General features: G+C 46.1%; 1 protein-coding gene across 3 annotated transcripts in view; it reads left to right on the top strand.

Annotated features, from left to right (window-relative positions):
- Positions 1-25,651, top strand: part of ZNF277 (zinc finger protein 277) — a 302,550-nt gene that overhangs the window by 130,430 nt on the left and 146,469 nt on the right. For all 3 annotated transcript variants that reach the window (XM_063927283.1, XM_063927282.1, XM_063927284.1), the window contains 2 exons: positions 16,464-16,552; positions 23,018-23,100. In XM_063927283.1, coding sequence (XP_063783353.1) covers positions 16,464-16,552; positions 23,018-23,100 — 172 coding nt within the window. The remainder of the gene's footprint in view (positions 1-16,463; positions 16,553-23,017; positions 23,101-25,651) is intronic.

Below are 25,651 nucleotides of genomic sequence, written 5' to 3'. Positions count from 1 at the left end.
GCACACGTGATGCCGACTAAAAGAGGCATATGGAAGGTTTACCTTACAAGACTGAGGAATTGTGTGGAGAAGGGCTCTCGGACCTGGTCTCCACAGCTATAGCTGGTAATTCTGATCTTTTGCCTTATATTCCCTCACAGCCTAAGAAAGCACGACATTATCAAATGCAGTCCTTTCGGTCGCAGAATAACAAGAAAGTACGAGGAGCGTACTTTCTTACCAGAGGTAAGGGCACAGCTAGTTCCCAGGAACAGAAGTCCTCCCGGCCTCTACTACATTCACCGCATGACGCTGGAGCTCCGCTAAGGGAGTCCGTCCCAGTGGGAGCACGTCTTCGACTCTTCAGCCACATCTGAGTTCACTCACAGGTGGATCCCAGGGCAATAAAAATTGTTTCTCAGGGTTACAAGCTGGAATTCGAAAGGTGCCTCCTCGCCGGTTTTTCCTTATCGGACCTACCGGCTTCTCCCCCAGAAAGGGAGATAATATTAAATACAATTCACACATTGTATCTCCAACAGGTGGTGCTCAAGGTTCCCCTCCTGCAACAAGGAAGGCGATATGACTCAACCTTGGCTGTAGTCCCGAAACCGTACGGTTCAGTCAGACCTATTTTAAAATTAAAATCTCTGAACCTATACGGGAAAAGGTTCAAATTTAAAGTGGAATCGCCCAGAGCGATCATCGCCAGCCTGGAAGGGGGGGATTTGATGGTGTATCTAGACATAAAGGCTGCATACCTTCATGTTCCCATTTATCCACCCCATCAGGCATACCTGACAATTGCGGTACAGGATTGTCATTACCAATTTCAGGGTAATTGGCGGAAATAATGGTGCTCCTACGCAAGCAAGGAGTCACAGTTATCCCATACTTGGACGATCTCCTAATAAGGGCGAGATCAAAAGAGCAGTTGTTGAACAGCGTGTCACTTTCGCTGAAGGTGTCACAGCAGCACGGCTGGATTCTCAATTTTCCGAGGTCACAGTTGGTTCCTATAACACGTCTGCCCTTCTTGGGTATGATTCTGGATACAGACCAGAAATGGGTTTACCTTCAGATAGAGAAGGCCCAGGAACTCATGACTCTAGTCAGGGACCTATTGAAACCAAGACAGGTGTCAGTGCATCACTGCACTCGAGTCCTGGGAAAAACATTCCCTTTGGCAGGTTCAATGCGAGGACTTCAAATGGGACCTACTGGACAAGTGGTCCGGGTCACATCTACAGATTCATCAGTTGATCACCCTATCCCCCTGGGCCAGGGTATCTCTCCTGTGGTGGCTGCAGAGTGCTCACCTTCTAGAGGGCCGCAGATTCGGCATTCAGAACTGGATCCTGGTGACCACGGACGCGAGCCACCGAGGCTGGGGTGCAGTCACACAGGGAAGAAATTTCCAAGGTCTTTGGTCAAGTCAAGAGACTTGTCTTGACATCAACATATTGGAACTAAGGGCCATATACAACGCCCTACGTCAAGCGGAGACCTTTCTTCGCGACCAACCGGTTCTGATCCAGTCAGACAACGTCACCGCAGTAGCTCATGTAAACCGCCAAGGCGGCACAAGGAGCAGAGTGGCGATGGCGGAAGCCACCAGAATTCTTTGCTGGGCGGAGAATCATGTAAGAGCACCGTCAACAGTGTTCATTCCGGAAGTGAACAACTGGGAAGCAGACTTCCTCACCAGACATACGTCCTGGAGAGTGGAGACTTCATCAGGAAGTCTTCGCACAGATTGCAGTTCGGTGGGGACTGCCACAGATAGACATGATGGCGTCCCGCCTCAACAAAAAGCTGCAGAGTTATTGCCCTGGTCAAGAGATCCTCAGGCAGTAGCGGTAGACGCCCTAGTGACACCGTGGGTGTTCCAGTCAGTCTATGTATTTCCTCCTCTTCCTCTCATACCCAAGGGTTGAGAATAATAAGAAAAAGGAGGAGTGAGAACAATCCTCATTGTTCCAGATTGGCCACGAAGGATCTGGTATCCGGATCTGCAGGAAATGCTTTCAGAAGATCCGTGGCCTCTTCCTCTAAGGCAGGACCTGTTGCAACAGGGCCCTTTTCTGTTCCAAGACTTACCGCGGCTGCGTTTGACGGCATGGCGGTTGAACGCCGGATCTTAGCGGAAAAAGGCATTCCGGATGAGGTCATTCCTACGCTGATGAAGGCTAGGAAGGACGTGACATCTAAACATTATCACCGTATATGGCGAAAATATGTTTCTTGGTGTGAGGCCAGGAATGCTCCTACGGAAGAATTCCATCTGGGCCGTTTCCTTCACTTCCTACAAACTGGAGTGAATTTGGGCCTAAAACTTAGGCTCCATTAAGGTTCAGATTTCGGCCCTATCCATTTTCTTTCAAAAAGAATTGGCTTCTCTCCCAGAAGTTCAGACTTTTGTGAAGGGAGTGCTGCATTTTCAGCCTCCTTTTGTACCTCTGGTGGAGCCCTGGGACCTTAACGTGGTGTTAAGTTTCCTTAAGTCACACTGGTTTGAACCACCTAAAACGGTAGAGTTAAAATATCTCACTTGGAAGGTGGTCATGTTATTAGCCTTGGCTTCGGCTAGGCAAGTGTCGAAATTGGCGGCTTTGTCTCATAAAAGCCCCTATCTGGTTTTCCATGTCGATAGAGCGGAGTTGCGGACACGTCCTCAATTACTGCCTAAGGTGGTATCATCCTTTCATATGAACCAGCCTATTGTGGTGCCTGTGGCTACGCGTGACTGGGAGGACTCCCAAGTCCCTGGATGTGGTCAGGGCTTTGAAAATTTACGTAGCCAGAATGGCTAGAGTCAGAAAAACAGAATCACTGTTTGTCCTGTATGCTGCCAACAAGCTTGGCGCTCCTGCTTCAAAGCAGACTATTGCCTGCTGGATTTGTAACACCATTCAGCAGGCTCATTCTACGGCTGGATTGCCGTTGCCTAAATCGGTTAGGGCCCATTCCACTAGGAAGGTGGGCTCTTCTTGGGCGGCTGCCCGAGGGGTCTCGGCATTACAGTTGTACCGAGCTGCTACTTGGTCAGGTTCAAACACTTTTGCTAAGTTCTACTAGTTTGATACCCTGGCTGAGGAGGACCTCTTGTTTGCTCAATCGGTGCTGCAGAGTCATCCGCACTCTCCCGCCCGTTTGGGAGCTTTGGTATAATCCCCTTGGTCCTTACGGAGTCCCCAGCATCCTCTAGGACGTTAGAGAAAATAAGATTTTAAACCTACCAGTAAATCTTTTTCTCGTAGTCCGTAGAGGATGCTGGGCGCCCGTCCCAAGTGCGGACTACTTCTGCAATACTTGTATATAGTTATTGCTTCAATAAGGGTTATGTTATAGTTGCATCGGTCCTGAACTGATGATATGTTGGTTTCATACTGTTAACTGGGTAGTTATCACAAGTTATACGGTATGATTGGAGTGGCTGGTATGAATCTTGCCCTTGGATTAACAAAATCCTTTCCTCGTACTGTCCGTCTCCTCTGGGCACAGTTTCTCTAACTGAGGTCTGGAGGAGGGGCATAGAGGGAGGAGCCAGTGCACACCCAGGTCTAAAGACTTTCTTAAAGTGCCCATGTCTCCTGCGGAGCCCGTCTATTCCCCATGGTCCTTACGGAGTCCCCAGCATCCTCTACGGACTACGAGAAAAAGATTTACCGGTAGGTTTAAAATCTTATTTTTTGCTTACTAAAAAAAATAAGCTTGGGCCGGCCCTGCTTAGGACCTCTTCTCCTAGCTTATGGGTCAGGTCAGACTGCACTTGAATGATACATTGTTCCTCTGTTATACCTCTTTTCCATGCAAATGCCAGGTCTGACACAGGTTTTCGAACACCGTACTAATCCATGTCACAGACCCCGTTCACACCGCTTGGTGTGGACCTGGCATATTGGCAAGTAGACCTGTGTGCAGTCCTCCTGTTCTGCCGGTCCTTGGAGAAGACGTCATCTTCAAGTGCTGGTGAGCTGGCTTTCTGTATACTTCTTTATACTTTCAGTGTGACCTGGGTCATGCCGTTCACAACGCACCATTACCTGGCTACCAGGGTCAGATTCCCGGGTAACGCAAACTGGGTAACTTGGAGCCGGGTCCACGGACTGGTGGCTGTCATTGATCTTTACCACTGCATTCCGACATTGGGCTCTTTATGCCCCAGTTCGACAGTGAAGACATATAGGGCAAAAGGGCAAATGCAGAACAAATATATAGAATTTCCTTACACAAAGTCACATATTTTGTTCGCAATTCATGACCTAAAATAGCAGAATACATATTAAAGAAACCTTATACATATAGTAAGTGTGCAAGGCAGTCCCCTCGAGCCCAGTTATACCAAGTCTTCAAACACATCAGCTAAGCACCACTTACTGTATATCTCAAAATATGCTACATGTCATTCATGGTTCATAGTGTCATTCCCAAGCTTCCAATTTAATACTGTAGGTCAGGGAGCTTCTCTGCCAGGCACATCTGGACTGTTATTACCAATGTTAATGTTACCAAGTTGAATCATACATGTTTGTTGAGAACTCCCTTTTAAATACAATTGAATGGAGTCTTGATAAAATGTTTTTAATGCAGTCCCATGCCTGCACATACAACATAAAAACCACAGTGCATTTTCACAATTGATGCCTAATTGCATCTGCTCTGGAGACTAACCAATATACTGTATAAGACTATTGTTCATTGGAAAGGCATCCAGCATCAGCTTCCCACTTAACTTTAAGTAGAGACAAGTAGTTGTTTAAGAAGGTGAACTGAAATTGTGGGGGATAATTGTCTTTGATGAAGATACCTATAAAAAAGTCAAATTAAGAAAATTTCTCTCCAATTTCATTTGGTCAAAATATTTAAAACAATGCCACAGCCCCTTCCCCTGCTTGACGTGCCATCTGAAGTGGGGAGAAAGGCATCTGAAATTAAATATAGTTAATTTTCCTGTTTGGAAATTCATTTCTGCCAAAATTCAGACCATCCTTTGTAAAGGGCTTGTGCCACTGGGTTTTCCAGAAGTGTAGCAAAACAGCCTGACTACATATATTTCCATCTGAGTATCTTTGTATATATTAGAAGATTGAGAAACTCATAAAAAGTATTGGCTGTTTAGATGCCTGTGGTCTGTTATTGAAAATGGCTGTAATTGTACCTTTTATATTTCCATGAGTTGGGAGAATGCTAGAGAATACTTAGGGGTATATGCAATTAGCGGCGAATCGCGGCAAATTATCGCCGTTTTTTAATTCAACACAATTCGACAGGTGAATTCCGGCAGGTGGCTTCCGGAATTCACCATATTCAATGAAAAACGGATTCAACAGTCCCGCGGGCGAAAAACGGCCGATTTGCCGGATTTTGCCGCGATTTAAAAAAAAACGGGGAAAAACCCGGAAAAAAATGGCGTGGGGTCCCCCCTCCAAAGCATAACCAGCCTCGGGCTCTTCGAGCTGGTCCTGGTTCTAAAAATGCGGGGGGAAAATTGACAGGGGATTCCCCGTATTTTTAAAACCAGCACCGGGCTCTGCGCCTGGTGCTGGTGCAAAAAATACGGGGGACAAAAAGAGTAGGGGTCCCCCGTATTTTTTACACCAGCATCGGGCTCCACTAGCTGGACAGATAATGCCACAGCCGGGGGTCACTTTTATACAGTGCCCTGCGGCCGTGGCATTAAATATCCAACTAGTCACCCCTGGCCGGGGTACCCTGGGGGAGTGGGGACCCCTTCAATCAAGGGGGCTCCCCCCCCCCCAGCCACCCAAGGGCCAGGGGTGAAGCCCGAGGCTGTCCCCCCCATCCAAGGGCTGCGGATGGGAGGCTGATAGCCTTGAGTAAAATGACAGAATATTGTTTTTTCCAATAGTACTGCAAGTCCCAGCAAGCCTCCCCCGCAAGCTGGTACTTGGAGAACCACAAGTACCAGCATGCGGGAGAAAAATGGGCCCGCTGGTACCTGTAGTACTACTGGAAAAAAATACCCAAATAAAAACAGGAGAGACACACCGTGACAAGTAAAACTTTATTACACACTGCCGACACACATACATACTTACCTATGTTGACACGCCGACTGCCACAGTCTCCGACGATCCGAGGGTACCTGTGAAAAATTTTTATACTCACCTGCCAGTGTCCAGAGATAAATCCACGTCCAGAGCTAATCCTCGTACTTGGCAAAAAAAAACACACGAACACCCGACACGTGAGACCCCTTTCCCCGAATGCCGGGACATCACGTGACTCCTGTCAATGAGGTCCCTTCAGCCAATCAGGAAGCGCTACTCCGTGGCGCTCACCTGATTGGCTGTGCGCGTCTAAGCTCAGACAGCGCATCGCACAGCTGCCTCCATTGCTTTCAATGGTGGGAACTTTGCCGTCAGCGGTGCGCGGGTGACCCCACCACTAACCGCAAAGTTCCCACCATTGAATATAATGGAGGGAGCTGTGCGATGCGCTGACAGCTCAGACGCGCACAGAGCCAATCAGCAGAGTGCAAGGACGTTGCGCTCGCTGATTGGCTTACGAGACCTTTCAGTGACAGCAGTCACGGGGGGTCTCTCTGCATTCGGGGAAAGGGGTCTCATGTGTCAACATGGGACCCCTTTCAGTTCGCTGGTCGGGTGTTCGTTTTCTTTTTTTGACAAGTACGTGGATTTATCTCTGGACCCTGGATCAGGTGAGAATAATTATCTTTTATTTTCAGGTACCCGTGGATTCTACTTGGAGAAGAGGACCGACTGCTTCGTGTCAACATAGGTAAGTATGTGTGTGTCGGCAGTGTGTAATAAAGTTGTACTTGTCACGGTGTGTGTCTCCTGTTTTTATTTGGGTATTTTTTCCCCAGTAGTACTACAGGTACCAGCGGGCCCGGTTTTCCTCCGCATGCTGGTACTTGTGGTTCTCCAAGTACCAGCTTGCGGGGGAGGCTTGCTGGGACTTGTAGTACTATTGGAAAAAACAATATTCTGTCATTTTACTCAAGGCTATCAGCCTCCCATCCGCAGCCCTTGGATGGGGGGGACAGCCTCGGGCTTCACCCCTGGCCCTTGGGTGGCTGGGGGACGGGACCCCTTGATTGAAGGGGTCCCCACTCCCCCAGGGTACCCCGGCCAGGGGTGACTAGTTGGATATTTAAGTGACCCCCGGCTGTGGCATTATCTGTTCAGCTAGTGGAGCCCGATGCTGGTGTAAAAAATACGGGGGACCCCTACTCTTTTTGTCCCCCGTATTTTTTGCACCAGCACCAGGCGCAGAGCCCGGTGCTGGTTTTAAAAATACGGGGGATCCCCTGTCAATTTTCCCCCCGCATTTTTAGAACCAGGACCAGCTCGAAGAGCCCGAGGCTGGTTATGCTTTGGAGGGGGGACCCCACGCCATTTTTTTTCTGAATTTTACCATTCCATCTAAAAAATAAAATAAAAAAAAATTATTTAAAAAAATATATAAATAATACTTGTGCCTCCAAAAAAGACAAACCAAGTACCTAATCCCTTCTAATATAAATAGATATGCTATTATCAATAAAAAAAAACACAAAAAAAAACATGTTTTAAATTTTTTTTATTAGTTTCACCCACCAAAGTGTGGCGGATTGAAAATGTCGAATTTACTGTCTAAAAGCACTGTTGTCGAATTTCCAAACTTCAATTGAATACACTTTGGTCGAATTGCAGCACTTGTATCATTGCAGAAAAGTCGAATTTGACAAAAGTCGAATTTCAAAAAGTCGAATTTTGAAAGTCCGTTTTTTGGACGGAAAGCACTGAATTGCATTGACGATTTTTTTGGGGGGGCGAAAAATTCCCGAAATTCGACAATTTCGGGAATTCGACCACAATTGCATATACCCCTTAAGGGGAAATGTTATAGGGTCTGAGTTTGCCATAGTCTGGGATATCGGCCGAGTTTTCCCATATTTTTAAAGTGGCAATTGTTTACAAGGCAAAACCAGGTTGGTTTTGTCTTGTAAATGATTGTCGCTTTAAAAATACGGACAATCTCTGGATGAAATCTGGGACCTCGACAAACTGACCCTATTACATTTCCCCTTAAGTATTCGCTAGCATCCTACTAACTCATAAAAATATAAAGGTGCTTAAGGTCATGACATCTGCATTTTTTCTGTTTTTATCTGGGCATATCAATTAATAAATGTACCTCTGAGGAGTGCTTTAAAAGCATCCCAAACCTCTTTACAGTTACATTGTCCCCATAATAGCCTTCAGTGAGCCATAATGGATTCAACTTCAGAAACTGGAGCCCTTGTCAACCAAAAGGTCCATAGAGGTCAAGATCGATTGTACTGTTGTGACTATGACCTCACCTAAACCAGCAGTTCGGTCTCAATGTGATGGCAACAACAAACATTTTTTTTAAAGACCAGGGCAATCAAAGAGAGATACACAGTGCTTAATGAGGATATGCCTAAAAAATGCATCTGGAAATAAGAGTAAATAAGTTTAAGTGAATAGTTAAACCATACCTCTGGGCCATAAGAGGAACCAAGCCAAACGATTTAGTAAGGTTTGCATTATTCTCTATCCTCTAAAACCCCAACGGTGTTAGCAATAAAAAGAAGGCATCCATTAAAATCCTTTCTTAATGGCACTGCAGAATAACTCTCCACTCCTACCCTTTCCCTTATATGATACAATTTCACTTCAACGCATTGAATGCCATTGCCCCTCCTGACTACGCAAGTGGCTGCTGCTGAATGTAGCAAAAGTGTTTTAAGAAGGTAGTGAGTTGGGAGCTATTGGGGGTCATTCCAAATTGATCGCTAGTTGCCGTTGTTCGCAGCGCATCGATCAGGCTAAACATCTGCATTTCTGCGTACGCGCGACATACGGGTACAAAGTCCTTTGTGGTTTTGCACAGATTCTAGCGACGTTTTCATTCGCACTGGCGGCCGCAAGAAGATTGACAGAAAGGGGGAGTTTTTGGGTGTCAACTGACGGTTTTCAGGGAGTGCTTAGAAAAACGCAGGCATGGCTGGGCGAACGCTGGGCAGGTGTGTGACGTCAAAAGCCAACCCTCCAACGTTAGAAGCAACGCACACGAAGAGTAAGTCCAGGGCTGGGTTTTTTTGCACAAAATTATTTTGCAGGCGCTCTGCTGCACAGGCGTTCGCACTTCTGCAAAGCGAAAATACACTCCCTGGTGGGCAGTGCGTTTGCACGGCTGCTAAAAACTGCTAGCGAGGGATCAACTCGGAATGACCCACATTGTGCTGTACTTGCATGGTGCTTTCTCTTTGATGACATGTCACTTACTACTGATGGCAGTGGTTGTATTTGATGGACATACTTCTTTTACACGATTTTCACCACAATAAAAAAATATTGCAAATATGATACGTTTACAGCTCATATGAACTAAGAAATGCTTCTTTTGTTGAGTACGTTTGTAAATTTCCAAAGCCATAGTGTGTCATTTATTTTAATTATAATCATCACTGCAGTGAGGAATACTATATAACTAAGATTGTGGCGATAAAAAATTTATAGTTTTACTCTGGTGCTTTGCAATGTAACACAGTACATGAATTTTACTGGCAAGAAGACATTTCTTTCGTATCTAAAAATATCGCAAGTTAAACCTCTTGAAACACCATCAGTCTAAAACATTGGAGGAAACATTATTGTTACCATGGCGAAGCTGCAATTTACAGGTACTTTGAAAATGAATATGTACTACTTGCTAATGGCAGAATAATGTTCTAACATTAAAAGCCCTGTTTTACAATTGTATTTTCACACCTGTTGATTATGCATATTTAATGTTTTAACCATTATTATAATTTATCAACCTGACAATTACTGATTGATTAGGTCAATGTGCAATTTACTTGTTGACAGCAGATTAATAATTAATTAATATTGATAGTTTGATACTTAATGCTTATCATAACGTAATATCCAATTTATATAAATTCATGTCGATTTAGACCTACTGAAATAATATAAACACCCTCCTTCAGTTTTGTCATATTGTCTTGTAAATGCTTTGTCTTGCATTTACTTTCTATTGCTGATTCATCTCCAATATGTATGTTTTCCATCCTGTCCACCCACATCCTGTACAGGTCTGTTTTACACCACATACTCCTGTGGTCTGTGTTAGGATGAAAAAAATACATTTTATATGGTGTGCTCTTATACAACATTTTCTAGGAGACCTTAGATTCAAGATGATGCTTTTATTTAAAGACATGCTCACAAAACATGTACGGTATGAATTCAGAGTGCAGGTAAGTGTCTGTAAGGGGGCAAGCCACTACAGTAACACAAGTTTCCAGTAATGGCAAAGTACAAAGTTCCAGAAAGATAAGGAACACACTATGCCAGAAGTGTCAGGAATACAAGAAGTTCAGGCTGCCAGGGGTTAAATGATTACATCGTATTAGAGCCAGGAGTTAAAGGAGTGCAAGATGCCAGAAAATATGTCCGTACCAGAATGTCCGGAGTGCTAGGAGTATAGGCTATCAGGATGCTAGAATATCTAGGAGAGGATGGAAGCCAATCTACGAGCATTCCTAAAAGTGTCAGGAGTATCATTTGTTTAAGATGCCTGATCACAGATAGGAGCTCAAACATATAGATAACGTAGCTGAACCACCTGACCCAGAGTGGAGCAATAGGTAAACATAAATAGTCCAAACAGCTAGGGCTGCTCAAAGGACACATGGCTGGGGCAGAGACGTAACTAAGGGGGGGTCGAGCAGTGCACGTGCCCTGGGCGCCTTGACAGGCCCAGCAGAGGGGGGCGCCGACACCGGCCAGGGCATCATGCCCACTCACCCCCGCTACTAATGCTCTGCCTCCAGGCTGTCCCCCATCCCGCAGCTATGTGGGGGAGAAGAGCGCAGCGCCTCTCCTGCCCCTCAGTGTGCTCAGTGTCTGGTCTCCGGCGACGGGGCGAGTCTGCTTGGTTTGGTTTGTTAGCCAAACAGAGCTCGTGGACCGGCTCCTGATTGGCTGCCTGTCCACGAGCTCTAATTGGCTAACGAACCGGTGCCAAGATACCCGCGGCCAACAGCCGGAGACCGGACGTCATCGTGCACTGAGGGGCAGGAGAGGCGCTACGCTCTCCTCCCCTCAGATAGCAGTGGGCAGCGGTGAGTGCGGGGGAGAGCTGGGAGGAGTCAATGTGTATCTGGAAATGTGCATCTCTGGGGCAATGTGTATCTGGCACTGTGGGGTAAGCACTACGGGGTAATATGTATCTGGCACTGGGGCATATATGTATCTGGCACTGTGGGGTAATATGTATCTGGCACTTTGGGGTAATATGTATCTGGCACTGTGGGGTAATATGTATCTGGCACTGTGGGGCAATGTGTATCTGGCACTGTAGGGTGATATGTATCTGGCACTGTGGGGTAAGCACTGTGGGGCAATATGTATCTGGCACTGTGGGGCAATATGTATCTGGCACTGTGGGACAATGTGTATCTGGCACTGTGGGACAATGTGTATCTGGCACTGTGGGGCAATGAGTATCTGGCACTGTGGGGCAATGTGTATCTGGCACTTGGGTAATCTGTATCTGGCACCGTGGGGCAATATGTATTAGGCACTGTGGGGTGATCTGTATCTGGCACTGTACTGTAATGTGTACTGTGTAAAAAGGGGACTCTGCCTGCGTACTGTGTAAAAAGGGGACTCTGCCTGCGTACTGTGTAAAAAGGGACTCTGCCTGTGTACTGTGTAAAAAGGGACTCTGCCCGCGTACTGTGTAAAAAGGAACTCTGCCTGCGTACTGTGTAAAAAGGGACTCTGCCTGTGTACTGTGTAAAAAGGGACTCTGCCTGCGTACTGTGTAAAAAGGGGCTCTGTCTGCGTACTGTGTAAAAAGGGGCCTCTGCCTGCGTACTGTGTAAAAAGGGGCCTCTGCCTGCGTACTGTGTAAAAAGGGGCCTCTGCCTGCGTACTGTGTAAAAAGGGGACTCGGCATACTGTGTAAAAAGGGGACTCTGCCTGAGTACTGTGTAAAAAGGGGACTCTACTGCCGTAATGTGCAAAAATTGAATGAAGGTGTGCTGAGAGACGACACAAGGGGGAGGTGATAGTGTGCTGAGAGACGACACAAGGGGGAGGTGATAGTGTGCTTAGAGATGACACAAGGGGGAGGTGATAGTGTGCTGAGAGTTGACACAAGGGGGAGGTGATAGTGTGCTCAGACACGACACAAGGGGGAGGTGATAGTGTGCTGAGAGACGACACAAGGGGAAGGTGATAGTGTGCTGAGAGACGACACAAGGGGGAGGTGATAGTGTGCTGAGACACGACACAACGGGGAGGTGATAGTGTGCTGAGACACGACACAAGGGAGAGGTGATAGTGTGCTGAGAGACGACACAAGAGGGAGGTGATAGTGTGCTGAGAGACGACACAAGGGGGAGGTGATAGTGTGCTGAGAGACGACACAAGGGGGAGGTGATAGTGTGCTGAGACACGACACAAGGGGGAGGTGATAGTGTGCTGAGACACGACACAACGGGGAGGTGATAGTGTGCTGAGACACGACACAAGGGAGAGGTGATAGTGTGCTGAGAGACGACACAAGAGGGAGGTGATAGTGTGCTGAGAGACGACACAAGGGGGAGGTGATAGTGTGCTGAGAGACGACACAAGGGGGAGGTGATAGTGTGCTTAGAGACTATAAGGGGGAGGTGATAGTGTGCTGAGAGACAACGCAGGGGGTAGATGATAGTCATGTTGGCATGGCCATTTTTCAGCACATGCCCACTTTAGGGCTTTTTTTTGGAGGTGGTGGGGGGGGGGGGTCACGCCACTCTTCATCTTGCCCTGGGCTCCAAAAACCGTAGTTACGGCCCTAGTCTGGGGTCCTAGCAGGTCGGGGGGGTCCTACCCAGCCCAAAAGACACGTGCACCATCTCTCTACCTGACTTCAATATAAAGTGCAGCACATACTGCCCTGAGACCCCACAAGGGGATGCAGTCATCAGATCTTGTCATTGTCTGTGGTAGCGATATAACTAATGAAGTATTAGACTGTGTAAAGGGTGAACCCTCCGCATCACTGAGCTGTGAGCACCCTGGAGCTGTAGGGTACACACATGCTTGTCACTATTGGGTGTCTCTAAAGCTCCTAAAGAGGTGAAACTTAGGGGATACTGTCTAAATATCATTTGATTAATTAGATGTAGAGAAATTACATTTTTCAAGAAGAGATGGGCCTATTTACTCAATACAATGACCTAGTGATCATTTTTCTCTTTAACATTGTTTAGGAACAAGAACTGTACAATTAGCAAGTCGTACCTGTACCAGGAGCCGTGGGTGAAAAAGAAAGCAGTAATTAGTTCCAACCATACTTGCCTACCTGACCCTCTCCATGAGGGTGAAAATGCTTTGTTCCTGGTCTTTCCTGGTAATGTATGATTGCCATCACCTGTGGTGAAACACCTTTCTTTCAATTAACAAGCTTACCACAGGTGATGGCAATTATACATTACCAGGAAAGTCCAGGAACAGAGCATTTTCTCCCTCATGGAGAGGGTCAGGTAGGCAAGTATGGTTCCAACGCTGCAATTTTTGTTGTTGTAACTGTAGTGTTATGAGCGATGACAGCAACGGCTGCAGTGCAGCTTCACTATTAAGTCACAGCTACAAGCCTGCTTTTTTGGGGAATAAGTAATACCTAGTATGACAGATTATTAATGGAATCTAGTCAAACTAATACCAATCTAGAGAAGACTACAAGGACATCTAAATAAGTATTTTAGTTGTACATGTAAGGATGTGTCTGACTTCATATCTTCTTACTGAACGTGGGTGTCCAAAGTGTTCCCTATATCCTCATAATATCAAGTCATGCAGTTAATGCACAGGTTCTCAAACTCGGTCTATGGGACCCTAAACAGTGCATGTTTTCCAGGTCTCCTCACAGAATCACAAGTCAAATTGTTTGCTCCACCTGTCAGTGACTAATGAATACACCTGTGCACCTGCTAAGTGACCTGGAACAAATTAACTGTTTGGGGTCCTGAGAACCGAGATTGAGAACCACTGAGTTAATACATCTATTGCAGGCTTTCAGAAATTTAAATTTACCAGACCACTAGTTTCCATAATTGAAAATGTGTGAGCTTACCCAGTCTCTTAATGTTTTTCTCTTGTTTGTAACAGCACATCAAGTAAATGTCTTTTAACACTACTGCATCCGGATCTGTTTACCATAGACCACAGTTCTTTTAATTATTTAGCTATGTGGTTACTATTACTACTTGTGAAATAATTGTTCACCCAGAACAAGCGATTTGTGGTATTTTGTTTAGTTGAAAACGTGAAAGTTTCCATTCTTGCAATTTCTAATACCTTCTCTTTGGCTATCCTGTAGTTCTTAATAGTTAATAATTATATTCCTGGACTAGAAACTTTTGGGTCATCTTATCCATTTGTAAATAATATATCTTGGATGTTATGTGAGAATCTAAATGGCCGCATTGGCTGTAAGAAGGGCAGACCCCTTTTAAGGGGATGCAGCTAAAGTGCTGGCTGTCGGGATCCAGGCATTCAGGAGACCGACACCGTAATCCCGTCAGCCGGCATTTTACAGACGGATGGAAGCCCAACACACACCCGGTATTCCCACTCGGTTGGTGGGTACACGCCACTGACAGAGTGGGTATAGAACCTGTGGCCAGCAAAGTGAGCCACAGGGCCCGAAGCGTTGCGAGCACAGCAAGCCCGCGAGGGGACTCGCTGCCGGCATTCAGGCAGACTGGATGCGGCTGTCGGTATACTGACAGCCGGCATCCCGTCTGTCAGTATATCATACCGGATCCCTTTTAAGTGCTATATAATAATGGATATTTTAATGATAAAATGTGTTGCAGTCTGTTAACTGTAAATTGTTGTATGGTTAGATTGTCTTTTAGACTGATCTGAACATCTAGGAAATGACTGTGTATCACTGTCTTGAAATGTGACTGTTATGTTCCTGTCTGCAGAGTTGGATCTGGACCATGACAGATACAAAGGGATATTTTTATTAAAGTGCAGGTGTACAGAAGTGGAGATGTTGCCCATAGCAACCAATCAGATTGTAGCTAATCTGTTCTATAAGGTGCTAGATAAATCAGAAATAGAATCTGATTGGTTGCTATGGGCAACATCACTTCTGTAAACCTGCACTTTACCCCCAAAATCTTGTATTAAAGAATACAATATTCTTCATGATAGCTGGCTGATAAAATAACATGTTTTTAGAAAGTAATTTCTAGTCAATGTTCATTCTAAATGTAGCATAAAAAAACGAGATACTGTATCCAGTCCATAATTACAATTATTATTACTATTATTATTATTATTATTTATTTTTTTGGAGTAACTCATGAGTAGTCTCCTGGTCACTTTGATACCCCTTGCAGACTGTACAGGATGTTTTGCAAATATTATTAATAATAATAATACGTCTCTTATATAGTGCAGTATATTCATTTGCGCTTTATAATTGGAACAATGGGTTGGGATGCCGGCGGTCGGGATCTTGGCCGTCAGCATACCAACGCAGGGATCCCGGCCGCTAGAATGCCGGCAGGTGGGCGAGTGCAATGAAGCCCCTTGCGGGCTCGGTAGCTTGCTGCGCTCACCACAGGTTCTATTTCCACTCTATGGTTGTCGTGGACACCAACGAGTGGGAATAGTCTCTGTTAGCTGGGATTCCGGCTGGCGACATTGTCAATGATCGGGATTCTGGTGTCTGTATCCTGACCGACGGGATCCCGTCACATAACTACATTCCGGAACAACAGTAATAGAACAAAACTGGGTAATAACAGACAGTCATAGTGGTAGGAAGGCTCTGCTCTCAAGTTTACAATCTATAGGCAAATAGGCATTGATACACATGTATAGGTGCTACCTATTGCATAATGGTCCGGCCAGATTGCAAAGGTTCTTAATGGGCTGTATGATATGGTAACCCAGCAATGTTGGCCAAGCGTCAGAAGGGTGTGAAAGTGAAGGACAAAATATGTGACGTTATATGTGGACTGTACAGAGGGGGTGTAATTAGATAGGTAGGTATTGAAGGTTATGTGGGTATTTTTGAGTGGGAGCGAGTAATGATTGTGGATGAGAGAAGCGGAGAGTTTGGGTATGGAGATATTTTGAGATGAGTGAAAAGATGTATGTTGTTGCAGTTTGGTTAATAACCTTATATGTAAGTAAAAGTATTTTATGTTGAATACGGTGGAATACTGGTAACCAATGGAGGAACTGAGAGTGGATCTACAGGTGATGAACATCTAGCAAGGAAAATCAGCCTCACAACTACATTCAAAATGAATTGTAGTGGTGAGATCCTATTTTTGGGAAGACTAGTTAGGAGACTATTGCAATAATCAATGCGGGAGATAATGAGTGCGTGGATTAGGAGTTTTTGCTGTGTCTTGTGTAAGATATGGTTGCACTTTAAAGATTGTAATACTCTTCTTGTTTCCCTAGATATGCCATTTATTGGAAGAAAAGATTTACAGAACAGGCAATCACCGATTTCTGTTCAGTTATAAAGACCAACTCTGAAGCTTCAGAAGGTTAGTGATACAATGGGGAAACCTTATAAAAACTGGTGCCCAAGTATGACGTATCTGTAATGGGTACAGAATCTGTGGTGTCCAGGGGGGCCCTTCCTGCACCCATATTATTATACTTACCGCTCCAGAGTCCCGCAGCAGCAGGCGCCGCCGCAGACAGAAAACACTTGGAAAATGGCATGGTGATGTGCGCATGCACAGTAGAGATGTCCTCGGGAAGAAGGAGCGGGCTCCATGCTCCGGAAGACCTGCACAAGCGCAGTAGACAAAGCCAGCTGCCAGAGTCCACAGTGCATGCACATGGGCCTCCTCTCTTCTCTTAAACTGCCCCTGTATTGTGTGTGTGTGTGTGTGTGTGTGTGTGTGTGTGTGTGTGTGTGTGTGTGTATGTGTGTGTATGTATATATATACACATACATACATACATACATACATACATATAATTCCAGTACAGTCCACGCTCGTGTTACGTTATTTTATGCTGGGGTAGCATCCAATTCAGACCCAGATCATGGGATCAGTCCATTCCATTAGTTAAAAAATGGGAGCACTCACTAGTCTTCATACAAAGCTTATTGATCAGACCATCAGCAAAGTACAAGCGCCATCAATGTTTCAGTCCCCAGTGGGACCTTTTGTCAAGGTCACTATACATTGCAAAATGACCCTCATATATACTCCACCCACTAGTTAATTAAGGCACATCCCCTCCAAAGACTAGTTAAAATATCAGATAAAAGCTAATACAAATAATGTGCATCATTCAGTGTTGTAAACACCAATTATATATATTATTTAATGAAATACCTAGTCAATAGTCCAGGAGGGCAAACAGATCATCCAGTCCACCATCCAAAGCAGAAAGAGCGGCGTGTGTTTCACTGCGTGCCGCACTTCCTGTTAGTGGAACGCATCAACCGGTCAGATGACCAGAAGCACTTGTATTCCACAGCCGCCCGCTGGAGTGCATGACTGTGCTGCTGCACACAGTGTCCATACCCAGACCAAAAAAGTGGCAGCAAATTGGTAATAATAAAACCTAGTTTCAGCAAATGAATATACAGTAGCATCATTAAATGCTATAATAGTCACACTGTTCATAATATATCGTCACAAAAATCTTTAGCATCATTAACAGTGACTGACATGATCTGTTGTGTCATTCTTTATAACTACATACTGTTATGTGGGCATTGCAGGACTCGCCAACCGAGGACGCTCGGTTGTACCAGCCCACAGGAGAGGTATTTCAACCTTGCATTTATTGAGTACATCTTTAGCACAGCATTCATATTCTTATCACGGGACTGCTACAAATTATACCATCAATTAGTGGAAAACTGCCTTGTATCCACTTAATTTGACTGTAGTCTTTTATTCCTTCATTCTTTGGAATATATCCACTGACATATTGTCTATTGCTGCTACTCCATTATTTATATTGGCTTGATAGATTTTATTCCCATATCAGCAGGGTGCAAAGTAACAATATTATTTCATGGTATCAAATAAGTGTTTTATTATATATACGTATATATGTTTCAACTTTCTGTTCAAATAAATTCCCATTTTTTACACGTCCGCTTTCTCTCTTTATAAATTTCCCTGCAACTTTGCGCAGCCGTTTTTAATTCCTTTGGTCATATTTTCATATAAACACATACACAGTGTTTTTACGGCAGCGCATAGTATCAGGGTAATTACTATCTGTTATTGTATAATTTAGAGGCGCTGTTAAGCAGTTTTCTCATACGTCCTAGAGGATGCTGGGGTCACTTCAAGAACCATGGGGTATAGACGGGATCCGCAGGAAACATGGGCACTTTAAGACTTTCAAATGGTGTGACCTGGCTCCTCCCTCTATGCCCCTCCTCCAGACTCCAGTTTAGAATCTGTGCCCAGTGAGACTGGATGCACTCTGAGGAGCTCTACTGAGTTTCTCTGAAAAAGACTTATGTTAGGTTTTTTATTTTCAGGGAGAACTGCTGGCAACAGTCTCCCTGCTTCGTGGGACTTCGGGGAGAGAAGTCAGACCTACTTCTGTGAGTTTCAAGGCTCTGCTTCTTTGGCTACAGGACACCATTAGCCCCTGAGGGTCTGATCGCTAGGTACGCTTAGATCCTTGTTCCCAGAGCCCGCCGTCACCCCCCTTGCAGAGCCAGAAGTCAGAAGACAGGTGAGTAGAAGAAGATCAGAAGACTTAAGTGACGGCATTCTGAGGTACCGCACAGCGATCGCACGCTGCGCGCCATGCTCCCTCAGCAGCAATACAGGGTGCATGGCGCAGGGGGGGGGGCGCGTCACCCTGGGCAGCATATAAATCCTCATTTTGACACTGGCAAAAGGGGACATTAGTGCCAAGGCACTGTTCTAACCCCCGCCAGTATAAATATTTGTTGAAAATTGCGGGAAGGAAGCGCGCCATTAAGGGGCCGAAGCTTCTTCCTCACAGCTCACACACACACACTGCTGACAACTGCAGGGCGCAGGGGGGGTGCCCTATGCAACATAAATCCTTGTTTATGGCAAAAGGCACACTGTCCTACCCCCGCCAGTATAATTAACTATTGATTTAAGAACGGGTGAAGCGCGCCATTACGGGGGCGGGGCTTCTTCCTCACTAAGCCAGCACACTAATCAGCGCCATTTTCTCCTCACAAGAGAAACGCTGGTCCTCCCTTCACTACTGACATGTATCAGAGTGCAAAGAAGGGGGGGGGGGCGATGTATATGATGTTTGTATTATGTATAAAAGCGCTGCAGGTCTGTTTTTCAATTATATGTTTCTCAGATGGGTGTGCTTGGCGCTGGGGTGTGAGCTGGCTATTCCTTTCTGTGTCCATCTGACAGAGGTCTGGTCCCTATAAGTCCCAGTGTGTCTGTGAGTGTGTGTGGGACATGTCTGAGGCAGGGAGTTCCTCCCTGGAGGAAGCCATTTTAGGGACACAGAGTTTTAAGGTGGTGATGCTACCGACACACCAAGAGCCTGCATGGGTGAAAGAAATACGTGGTAGTATGCATCATATCAAAGATTAGATAAGGCTATATCTAATGCTGCATGCTGGATATGTAGAAGATGTGTTTTGTCAGCATTCTGTTCTTCCATCTGCAGGCGACCCTCTCTGGGTCACATAAAGTCCATTTACAAATGTTAGGACTACTGCTACCGACACGGACTCTGAGTCCTGTGTTGCCGATGGGGATTCCAAGGAAATAAATCAAATAAGACTCCCTCCCACGAGCTTAATATTTTCTTTCCCAGCAGTCACCCCCTGTGTTAGATAGTGCACTGTCTAGGGTGACAAAGAAAGTAATTCTCCCTGCACCTGACACGGCTTCTCTAAAAGAGCCGGCGATCCGAAAGGTGAAAACTATATTAAAATCCATTTATGTTGCAAAGAGTGCACTGCTCAGGCCCACTATTGCTTGCGCGTGGGTGTCTCGCATAGAAAAAAAAATGGTAAAAAATTGTGTCATCAGAAATTTATACGATTGATAAAGATGAGATACTCCCTAAGTTAGGAGATATCAAAGATGCTGCCGCATACATGCTAGGAGCAATGAAAGATATTGGACTTTTGAGTTCACAAGCCGCTACCAGGGCAGTATCGGCTCGGCGGGCGTTGGGGATTCGCCAGTGGAACGCGGATGCAGATTCCAAGAGAAATATGGAGGATCTCCTATACAAAGGTGAGGCCTTATTTGGTGAGGGACTGGAGACGTTGGTCTCGGCGGCTACCGCAGGTAAGTCGACATTTGTGCCCTCTGCACCTGCACTGGCAAAAGGATCACCCTCACATGCAGTCCTTTTTCGGCCCAGTAAGTACAGCGAGAAGATGTTTACAACGGCTTCAGGTTACCAAGAACAGAAGTCTACCCCTTCTTCTGCCAAGTACACAGCATGAAGCTGGGGATCCCTTGCGGGAGGTAGCTCGGGTGGGGGCACGTCTAAAAACTGCTCAGTCAGGATTGGAGTCAATCTGACCTGGATACCGGGGTGTTACAAATAGTGTCCCAGGGGTACAAACTGGAGTTTCAAGACGTTTCCCCATGCCGAATTTTAAAATTGACCTTGCCAGCGTCTCTTCCAGAAAGAGAGGCACTTATAACGGTAATTCAAATTTTATGTCAGGACCAGGGCATAGTCCGGGTTCCTGGGTAACAACAAAGGAAGGGGTTTATTCAAGCCTCTTTGTAGTTTCAAAACCAGACGGCTCGGTCTGACCGACGCTGAACCTAAAAAAATAAATAAATCTGAATCTCTACTTGAAACGGTTCAAGTTCCAGATGGAATCACTGGGGGCAGTGATTTCCAGTCTGGAGGAGGGGGATTACAGGGAGTCAGTTGACGTAAAGGATGCTTACCTGCATGTTCCCATTTCTCCTCCTTACCAGGCTCATCTGAGATTCGCGGTTCAGGATTGCCATTACCAATTCCAGACGTTACCTTTCGGTTTTCTACACGGCGCCGAGGGTTTTCACCAAAGTGATGGTGGAGATGATGGTCCTCCTGCATCAAGAACGAGTCAATTTAATTCCTTATCTAGAAGATCTCCTGATAAAGGCGAGATCCAGTGAGCGCTTGGTACAAAACATCGCGCTCTCCCTGTCCATACTCCTCATAATTTTCCAGGAAAGATTTGTTTTTTTAAATGATTCTGGACAGGGTAGTTCAGAGAGTTTTTCTTCCGGTGGAAAAGGCTCTGGAAATCCAGAAAATGGTAATACTAGGTTTGAAACCATCAAGAGTATCGATCCATCAGTGCAAAGATGGTGACGGCCTACGAGGCCATACAGTTTGGCAGGTTCCTTGCCAGGGTATTCCAGTGGGACCTGTTGGTAAAGTGGATCCCACCTACACATGCACCGGAAGATAGTCCTGTTGTCAAAAGCCAGGATTTCACTCCTGTGGTGGCTACACAGCTCACACCTATTAGAGGGACGCAGGTTCGGAGTTCAGGACTGTGTCCTGGTAACCACGGATACAAGTCTCCGAGGCTGAGGAGCTGTCACTCAAGGAAAATGCTAAAGTCAGGAAGCCTGACTACGCATGAACATGCTGGAATTGAGAGCCATTTACAAAGGTCTTCAACAAACGGTACATCTTCTTCAAGATCATCCCATGCAGATCCAGTTGGATAATGTAACAGCACGGCGGAACGAAAAGCAGAGCGGAAATGGCAGAGGTGACGAAGGTCCTTCTCTGGGCAGGAAAACATATAAGGGCTCTGTCGGTAATTTTCATTCCAGGAGTGGACAACTGGGAGGCAGACTTCCTCAGCAGACACGATCTCCAGCTGGGAGAGTGGAACTTCCACCAAGAAGGCTTCGCAGTCTTTGCGGAGTTTCTCAAATAGACATGATGACATCTCGTCTCAACGAGAAGCTTTAGAAATATTGTTCCTGGTCAAAAGACCCTCAGACAATAGCAATAGATGCACTGGTGACCCAGTGGCTATTCCGGTCACTGTATGTATTCCCCACACTTCCACTGTTCCCAAAAGTTCTCGGGATCATAAGAAGAACGAGGTTTCCGGAAAAATTTCATTGCCCAGATTGGCCAAGGAGGGCTTGGTGCCCAGATCTTTAGGAGTTTAAAAAAAAAAAAGATCCTGGGCCTCTTCCTCTTCACGAGGACCTACTACAGTAGGTGCCATGCGTGTACCTGGACTAACCGCGGCTACGTTTGACGGCATGGTTGTTGAGAGCCGGTTTCTAGCCCAAAAGGGTATTCCCAAGGGAGTCATCCCTACTTTTATTCAGGCCAGGAAAGGAGTAACATCTAAACGTTACCACCGTCTCTGGTGAAAATAGGTGTCTTGGTGTGAATCCAAGAAAGCTTCAACGGAAGAGTTGAATTCAGTTTCTAGCTTGCTTCAGGAAAGACATACCTCTCAACATGACCCATTCCAGGAGGGACGAAATGCTCTGGTCCTGGATTTTCCTTTTAATTTACGATTGGGGTCACCTATTTTGAACAGGTTAATTAATTCACCACAGGTGACAGCAATCATAACTTAAGAGGTAATTCCAGGAGCAGAGTAGTTTGTCCCTCCACACATGCCGCCCACCTATCCACTGAGTAAAAGCAAAATGGCTAGTGATGTGCTCAGGCCCTCTGGCACGCCCAGGTAATCCGTACAGGAATGTCTCCCCCCCCGCCCCACTGCTCTCGGCACCACTGTCAAAATGCTATATGTGCACTACCCTTTCAAAGTGTATTGTGCATGCTGTCTTCCTGTTTATTGACGCATCTTTGTCCACCTCTGAATCAGTTGGGAATCATAACAAAATGTTTTCCTTACATCCAGAGAGAAATACCTATGTCAGTTTGTTTAATTTTTCCATTATTAAATTGAACTTTGGTATATGGTGTGATTGCAATTTTTGTGTGACCTTTACTCTTGTGGCAGTAAACCAGTTTGTGTGTTTATATGATTTTTGTATGTTTTCATCAACCCTTAGATCAGCAAGAAAACTTCTTCCTCCTGTGTGATGTTCTCCCAGAAGACAGGGTTTTACGGGAACAGCTCCAACAGGAGAGGCTGGTGAGTAATGACTACCCCTGTAACTGTGGAAAATGGTGCTGTAACCCTTAGTGACTAATCACATTTGCTTTAATTTTCAGAATTTTATTGGTGGTTGAAAATTACTGAACTTTTCTCTAACGTCCTAGAGGATACTGGGGACTCCGTAAGGACCAGGGGGATAGACGGGCTCCGCAGGAGACATGGGCACTTTAAGAAAGAATTTAGTTCCTGGTGTGCACTGGCTCCTCCCTCTATGCCCCTCCTCCAGACCTCAGTTTGATACTGTGCCCAGAGGAGCTGGGTGCTTTTCAGTGAGCTCTCCTGAGTTTACTGATAGAAAGTATTTTGTTAGGTTTTTTATGTTCAGGGAGCTCTGCTGGCAACAGACTCCCTGCATGAAGGGACTGAGGGTAGAGAAGCAGCCCTACTCTCTGAAGCTAGGTCCTGCTTCTTAGGCTACTGGACACCATTAGCTCCAGAGGGATTGGTACGCAGGATCTCACCCTCGCCGTCCGTCCCAGAGCCGCGCCGCCGTCCCCGTCGCAGAGCCGGAAGACAGAAGCCGGGTGAGTATGAGAAGAAAAGAAGACATCACAGGCGGCAGAAGACTTCATGATCTTCACTAGAGGTAACGCACAGCACTGCAGCTGTGCGCCATTGCTCCACACACCTCACATACTCCGGTCACTGTAAGGGTGCAGGGCGGGGGGGGTGGGCGGGGGGCGGGCGCCCTGGGCAGCATTTGGGACCTCATATTGGCAAAAAGAACACATATATACAGCTGGGCACTGTATATATGTATGAGCCCCCGCCAAAATTACTGTTTAAGCGGGACAGAAGCCCGCCGCCGAGGGGGCGGGGCTTCTCCTTCAGCACTCACCAGCGCCATTTTTTCTCCACAGCACCGCTGAGAGGAAGCTCCCCGGGCTCTCCCCTGCTGATACATGGTAGAAGAGGGTTGAAAAGAGAGGGGGGGCACATAATTAGGCGCAAAAACTATAACATACAGCAGCTACCTGGTTAACATTAAGTTACTGTGTTACTCCTGGGATATTATAGCGCTGGGGTGTGTGCTGGCATTCTCTCTGTCTCTCCAAAGGGCCTGGTGGGGAACTGTCTTCAGACATTCCCTGTGTGTGTGGTGTGTCGGTACGCTTGTGTCGACATGTCTGATGAGGAAGGCTATGTGTGAGAGGAGCGGGAGCAAATGAATGTGGTGTCTCCGCCGACGGCGCCGACACCTGATTGGATGGATATGTGGAAGTTTTTAAATGATAATGTTAATTCCTTGCATAAAAGATTTGACAAGGCGGATGCATTGGGGCAGTCAGGGTCTCAACCCATGCCTGACCATATGTCGCAGGGACCGTCAGGGTCTCATAAGCGCCCACTATCCCAAATTGTTGACACAGATACCGACATGGATTCTGACTCCAGTGTCGATTATGATGATGCAAAGTTACAACCAAAATTGGCTAAATCCCTTCGATATATGATTATAGCAATAAAGGATGTTTTGCACATCACAGAGGAAACCCCTGTCCCTGACACGAGGGTGTATATGTATAAGGGAAAGAAGCCTGAGGTAACTTTTCCCCCCTCACACGAACTGAATGAGTTATGTGAAAAAGCTTGGGAATCTCCAGATAAGAAAATGCAGATTTCCAAACGGATTCTTATGGCGTATCCTTTCCCGCCAACGGATAGGTTACGATGGGAATCCTCCCAACAAAGCTTTAACACGCTTATCCAAAAAGGTAGCCCTGCCGTCCCAGGATACGGCTACCCTCAAAGATGCTGCTGATCGCAACAGGAGGTTACCCTGAAGTCCATTTATACACATTCGGGTACCTTACTAAGACCGGCAATTGCGTCGGCCTGGGTGTGTAGTGCTGTAGCGGCATGGACGGATACCTTATCGGAGGAATTGGATACCCTAGATAAGGATACTGTATTATTGACCCTGGGGCATATAAAAGACGCTGTCCTATATATGAGAGATGCTCAAAGAGACATTAGTCTACTGGGCTCTAGAATAAACGCTATGTCGATTTCTGCCAGAAGGGTCCTGTGGACTCGGCAACGGACAGGTGATGCCGACTCAAAAAGGCATATGGAGGTTTTACCTTACAAGGGTGAGGAATTGTTCGGGGAAGGTCTCTCGGACCTGATCTCCACAGCTACAGCTGGAAAGTCAAATTTTTTGCCTTATGTTCCCTCACAGCCTAAGAGAGCACCGCATTATCAAATGCAGTCCTTTAGTTCACAAAGAAACAAGAAAGTCCGAGGTGCGTCCTTTCTTGCCAGAGGTAGGGGCAGAGGAAAGAAGCTGCACAACGCAGCTAGTTCCCAGGAACAGAAGTCCTCACCGGCCTCTACAAAATCCACCGCATGACGCTGGGGCTCCACTGGCGGAGCCGGGCCCTGTGGGGGCACGTCTTCGGAATTTCAGCCACATGTGGGTTCACTCCCAGGTGGATCCTTGGGCAATAGAAATTGTGTCTCAGGGTTACAAGCTGGAATTCGAAGAAGTGCCTCCTCGCCGGTATTTCAAATCGGCCCTACCATC

This window comes from Pseudophryne corroboree, chromosome 6, assembly GCF_028390025.1.
Source record: "Pseudophryne corroboree isolate aPseCor3 chromosome 6, aPseCor3.hap2, whole genome shotgun sequence".
Taxonomy (NCBI): Eukaryota; Metazoa; Chordata; class Amphibia; order Anura; family Myobatrachidae; genus Pseudophryne; species Pseudophryne corroboree.
This window is presented reverse-complemented; position numbering and strand designations above follow the sequence as displayed.